General features: G+C 35.0%; 1 protein-coding gene across 2 annotated transcripts in view; it reads left to right on the top strand.

Annotated features, from left to right (window-relative positions):
* The window catches only part of KPNA4 (karyopherin subunit alpha 4), a 55,499-nt gene that overhangs the window by 23,324 nt on the left and 26,175 nt on the right, over positions 1-6,000 (top strand). For both annotated transcript variants that reach the window (XM_027112887.1, XM_027112897.1), the window contains exons 2-5: positions 2,799-2,843; positions 3,679-3,768; positions 3,878-3,907; positions 4,002-4,054. In XM_027112887.1, coding sequence (XP_026968688.1) covers positions 2,799-2,843; positions 3,679-3,768; positions 3,878-3,907; positions 4,002-4,054 — 218 coding nt within the window. The remainder of the gene's footprint in view (positions 1-2,798; positions 2,844-3,678; positions 3,769-3,877; positions 3,908-4,001; positions 4,055-6,000) is intronic.

Consider the following 6,000-nt stretch of genomic DNA (forward strand, 5'->3'; position numbering starts at 1 on the left):
AGTTAAGATTTAGAAAAAGAAGCCTTGTGTATCCCTTTCATGAGACCTCAGAGAAATAAAAGTCCTTCTTGATTCGAGATGGGGTTGTGATTTGAAAATGTCTAAATATCTAATACCACTTTTAAGACACTTGGTTTTTTGCAATAAAAAACATGGGTAAATGCTGCCAGGTTGTTGTGTAGGATATCTTTCTATCTAACTATTTCATTCAATCTTCTTTTTACCTTGGAGGTAACAGCTTTCTCTCAAGAGAAGAAAACTCTTTCTTGCTCTATTGTAAAGAGGTTGTCAGTTCTTTTATTTTGCAAATGTTTCTGTGGAGAGTAATAGCCCAAAGCTTATGTCACAGCAACTACAGTGCTAAATTGTTTTGACAAATCCTTTATTAAGAGTTTCAAATTATCAGAAACTAATTTAATAAGCAAGATGTACAAAAATGGGGGAAAATGTGTGTAAATAAATATTTAGGTCAATATATAGCAGTTGTTTAGGATTTATTAATAGTTTGCTTTATTAAGAAGTTAAAGCCCATTCGTTGTACATTAATCCTACTTCTTTAGATGGGATTACAGACTAGACTAGAAATAATCTCTGTCCCTCAAAAGTCTACCTTTTTACTGAACAAATCTTTTAAGTAGTACATTTTGCAGATTTTATTTTCTGTGAGAAACAGGACATAGTTTTATGTTATTGTTTATTTGAGTTATTTATTGTTTTTGTATTGTGATACAGCGAAAGCGCATTGTCTTGATAATAGTACTTTTGCTTTGGAATGAACCATAGGCTCTAAAATTGGCTTGAACTCTATTTGACTTTAAGACTTGTGGGAGACAATATGGCATAGTGGTTAATTGGCTTTGTATGAGACTCTGAATTCTAATCCTGGCTGTCCCACTTCTAGCCATGTAGCCTTGGCCAAGTAGTTTAACTTCTCTAAACCTCAGTGTCCTCACTTGTAAAAGTAAAAATATTTCTTCTTACTTCTTAAAGGCTGTAATGATTAAACTATGGTGAATATTGAAACTCTTGTTGTAATACTTGTCTACTTATTTTTATTCATTTTGCAGCCTATCTTATTAGTATTTTTTAATTGTCTTGGTATTTTTATTTTATTTTAATATTTATTATTTATTTATTTAGGCTGCACCGGGTCTTAGTTGCAACATCAGCCTTCTTAGTTGCAGCATGCAGGCTTCTTAGTTGCAGAATGCATGCAGGATCTAGTTCCCTGACCAGGGATCGAACCCTGGCCCCCTGCATTGGGAGTTTGGAGTCCATTTTCTTAGCAGTTGCTGTATAGTGTATTAGAAGAGGCCTTGAAGAGAGAATTTCCAGTGCATTAGAGGAATAGCAAAGTTAGTGAGGATACAGCAGAATGAATTGAGAGAGTGATAGGAGCTGAGATCTTAGAGGTGGTAACCGGGGGTGGGGGCGGGGGTGAGGGGGTGAGGTAGGAAGACTTAAGCCATTATAATGACTGGGCATTTACTCCAGAGTGGAGAGCCAGTGGATGGTTTTGAAGAGGGGAGTAACATGACCTGATTGACTTTTTAGAAAGGAGTTCTAAAAAGGAGAAAGGAGTTCTTTGCAGAGTCCTTATTCCCATGGAGTCTATGGGTGGAATTCAGGAGGTCCTGGGAACTTAGAAAAAAATTAATTACATCTTTGTTTTCACTAACTTCTAACTGAAACAGTATTCCCTCCAGTTAATAATGTAGCCAATAAACCTCAGTAGTTATTAAAGTTACCTGTGATTTTTGTCACCACCAATAAAAGTCAGATTATAGTTGCAAAATATGTTTCATCTAATATCCAGTGCAATGGGCTTTCTCTAGTTGCAGCGAGCGAGGGCTACTCTTCATTGTGGTGGCTTCTCTTGTTGCGGAGTACAGGCTCTAGGCTCACAGGGTTCAGTAGTTGTGGCACGTGGGCTCTAGAATGCAGGCATAGTAGTTGTGGAACACGGGCTTAGTTGTTCCACGGCATATGGGATCTTCCCAGACCAGGGCTCGAACCCGTGTCCACTGCATTGTCAGGCGGGTTCTTAACCACTGCACCACCAGGGAAGTCCTCTATGTTAGGTAACTTTAAAATGAGAAAAACACTTTAAAAAACAGAATGGTTACAGTATGTGGTAGAATAATTAATGTGCTTCTTAGGAAGAATGAAATAGATCTGCCTATACCACCATGGAAGATCTTTAAGATCTTTAATTAAATAAACAAAAATAAGGTGAAGATCAGAATAAATAGATAAGTGTGTCAAAATCATAGTAAATCTAACAATGTTTACCTTTAGAGAAAGAAACTATGAATGGGCAGGAAGGTTCTCTCCCCTTCCCCCATCCCCCCTTTTTTAAAGCAGTTGCATTTACTAACCTTATACATATATTAGTTTTTAAATAGGGAGTTCATATGGGGGGTGAGATTACCTTGTATATATATTACTTTTTAAATAGGAAGTTCATATAGGGGGTGAGATTATGGGTTCTTTTATTCTTTGTACCTTTGTGTTTTTAATAATTCTTATGTTACAGTTTAAAATTTTTATGATATATCCAATATTATAGCTCCATTAATAATTTCAGTGATGTTCAGTATTTGAGAATGTGAATATGAAATGAAGATAGGAAATAATCTATATAATATAACCTTTATTATGAGTAAAATATGACTATGTATATATATGAGTAGAAGAAAAGATAAGGGGATGTACATCAAAATGTTAATATCAGTTTTCTCTGGCTGATGGAATTTGAGGTGATTTTTTTAAAAATAATTTTCTTTAATTTCTTGTAGACTATGAGAAGACAACGAAATGAAGTTGTAGTTGAATTAAGGAAGGTGAGCCTGATTAATATTGGGTACTTTCAAGCATAATTCTAACAACCTTACAGCATATAGAGAAATTAGCAAATGTATATTAATCTCAGGTGCTTAATTGGCATTTCTTTTTCTTTTGAAAATGGAAAGATTGACTAAATTTGACAAGCTATTGAAGTTGACAAGATACAGTTTGTCCACTATCCAAATATAGAGATAAACACATTATCAAATGATTTTTTCTTATGTAATTTTAAATGATTTATATAAAATATATGTCATACTAAATAGTTCTGCTATTTACAGTAGTAATTACTCCATAAAAGGAACTTGGTACTTAAAAATTTCATCAACTTTTCAAGTATTAAAGTAGGTTAGTTGAGAATATATTTTTAAGTTTGTCACAAACATTTTTAGTGAAATTCAAGTGACCCTTCAGTTTTGTAAGGTATTGTTGATTTTTGTCTGATTTTGAACTGCGCAACTTTTGCTTTGACTTTGTTTTTAGGTGATAAAGAGAAGCTCCCAGATGATGTATAAAATGGTTTAGTACTTTTAAATAAATATGTATGTTTGGTTCTGGCTTAAACTATACACTATCTTTTTAAATCAAATTATTTTGTTTTTTAGTTTATTTTTACATTGTTCACGGTTCATTAAAAATGTAATATTTGGGGTTTGGGACTCAAATTAGTGTTGCTTAAGTGTTTAATTCACAATTTGGTTTAATTTTCTGCGTTTGCATTTTACTTTTAAAAGTCACTTCATGTTTTTTTGTAGGCACAGGACTGCCTAACCTTTGTATGAAAGTATTTAGCTTTTTAAAAATTAACTGAAGTTTTTTTTTTTTTTAAAGAATAAAAGAGATGAACATCTCTTAAAGAGAAGGAATGTACCACATGAAGATATCTGTGAAGACTCTGACATAGATGGTGATTATAGAGTGGTAAGTAATTGTTATTCTGGTAATTTAAAAATACCAGTGAAAAATTTTTACATAAATATAGAATTACAAGGTGATTTTTTAACTTAGTTTTCTCTAACTTTTTTCCCAGCAAAATACCTCTCTAGAAGCTATTGTTCAAGTAAGTTGATTTTCCCCCCCTTTTCATTTGTATTTCTTGGACTTAACAACTAATTACTGTGTATCTGCATCAAAAATTGTTTTGTTTTTTATAGAATGCTTCAAGTGATAACCAAGGAATTCAGTTAAGTGCAGTTCAAGCTGCTAGGTAAGTTAAATTTTAAGGACATATTTTGTAACTTACACAGGAGTTCTCTTTTGGGTTTTCACTATATAGTAGTCCTGTTTCTTATATTAACTTTGATGACAATAAAGAACAGTCATAGACCAACTGAATTTATTTTCAAAATTATTCTCTGATTTAGAGTATTAAAATTAGCAGTTTTCTAAACTCACTAATACATTGAGGCGTTAGTGTGGCTAATAGGTACAAATGCCAGGGAAAAGTTGATTTGACAGGGTATTGCTATAGACTAATAGAAAAACATTATTTATAAAGCTTTTTACCTTTTACTGATTAATAGGTATTTAATTTTATTAAAATTCAGATTCATCAAATCCTACTCAGGTAGCTAATTCTTCTCACAGTCCTCATATTGATCAAACAATGAATTGAATTAAAGCTTACTGTAGCAGTGTACAGGGAAGTACACGTTAAGATTTAGGGCTACAGAGACTCCCACTTCTCAGTCAATGTAAGAATATTTAGTTATTTTTGCACATTGTTATAAAACCTATGCACTCATATTTTAAGGGAAAACCAAAAACTTTTTACTGAGACATTTGTATTAATACATAGCTCGGGGAAGACATGGTTGTATCATAGTACAATTTAGTGGTTTCTTTTTTTTTAAATTTTATTTATTTTTGGCTGCATTGGGTCTTTGTTGCTGCGTGCGGGCTTTCTCTAGTTGCGGTGAGCAGGGGCTACTCTTCATTGCAGTGCTAAGGCTTCTCATCACGGTGGCTTCTCTTGTTGCAGAGCACAGGCTCTAGGGTGCGTGGGCTTCAGTAGTTGTGGCACATGGGCTCAGTAGTTGTGGCTCTTGGGCTCTAGAGCACAGGCTCAGTAGTTGTGGTGCATGGGCTTAGTTGCTCCGCAGCATGTGAGATCTTCCTGGACCAGGGCTCGAACCCGTGCCTCCTGCATTGGCAGGCGGATTCTTAACCACTGCACCATCAGGGAAGCCCTTTGTTTTTTTATAAATAAAAGAATACCACCCTATGTTGTAATTGTAGGAAAGAGACACTTAAGCAAGAAATTGATTCTAGTTACAGAATTTTAAAGTGAAAAAAAAACTTCACAGTTTTATGTAATATCTTATCCAGTGCATCAGTCCCTTTTATGTTTATTAGACTTTCTTACTTTTGCATATTCACTTTAAATGGCCTAGAACACATACGGAAATTATAGAATTAAATGTTGCCCACCACAGGTGGAAGAACTTCTTAGAGAGAACTTTGCTATGTAGGAAGAAAATCACAGAAGTTTTCACATCTCAGAATGGCAAATTAATGTAATAGGAAGAATGATTAAGAAATTGGTACATTATGCTCACCATTGTCAGAGTTGATTATAGTATTGGAGCAGCTCTTCTCAACATGAGTTCTGTAAGATAATTAAAGCCCTAAGGCAGGGGATCTCAAAATATAGTGTGTGGATCCCTAGGAGAGCCTGGGATAACTTAAGGAGGTATTATTTTCACAATAATAATAAGACTTTATTTGCCTTTTTTGTTGTTGTTTTTACTGTGTTAACATTCACATGGATGTTGCAAAAGCAACTGTGGGTAAACTACTGGCACCTTAGCACAGAGCAAGACAGTGTCACCAAACTGATGATACATTGTAGATATTATATGCGCCATTTTACAAAGAAAGAGGGACATTTCTCTTTAAGAATGTCCTCAGTGAAGTAATAAAAAATAATTTCTTTTGTTAGATTTGAAACCTTGATTAAGAAAGACTGGGTTGGGCTTCCCTGGTGGCGCAGTGGTTGAGAGTCCGCCTGCCGATGCAGGGGACACGAGTTCGTGCCCCGGTCCGGGAAGATCCCACATGCCGTGGAGCGGCTGGGCCCGTGAGCCATGGCCGCTGAGCCTGCGCATCCGGAGCCTGTGCTCTGCAACGGGAGAGGCCACAACAGTGAGAGGC

This window comes from Aethalodelphis obliquidens, unplaced genomic scaffold (genome assembly GCF_003676395.1).
Source record: "Aethalodelphis obliquidens isolate GAN/ISIS:26980383/991018 unplaced genomic scaffold, ASM367639v1 scaffold1, whole genome shotgun sequence".
Classification (NCBI taxonomy): Eukaryota; Metazoa; Chordata; class Mammalia; order Artiodactyla; family Delphinidae; genus Aethalodelphis; species Aethalodelphis obliquidens.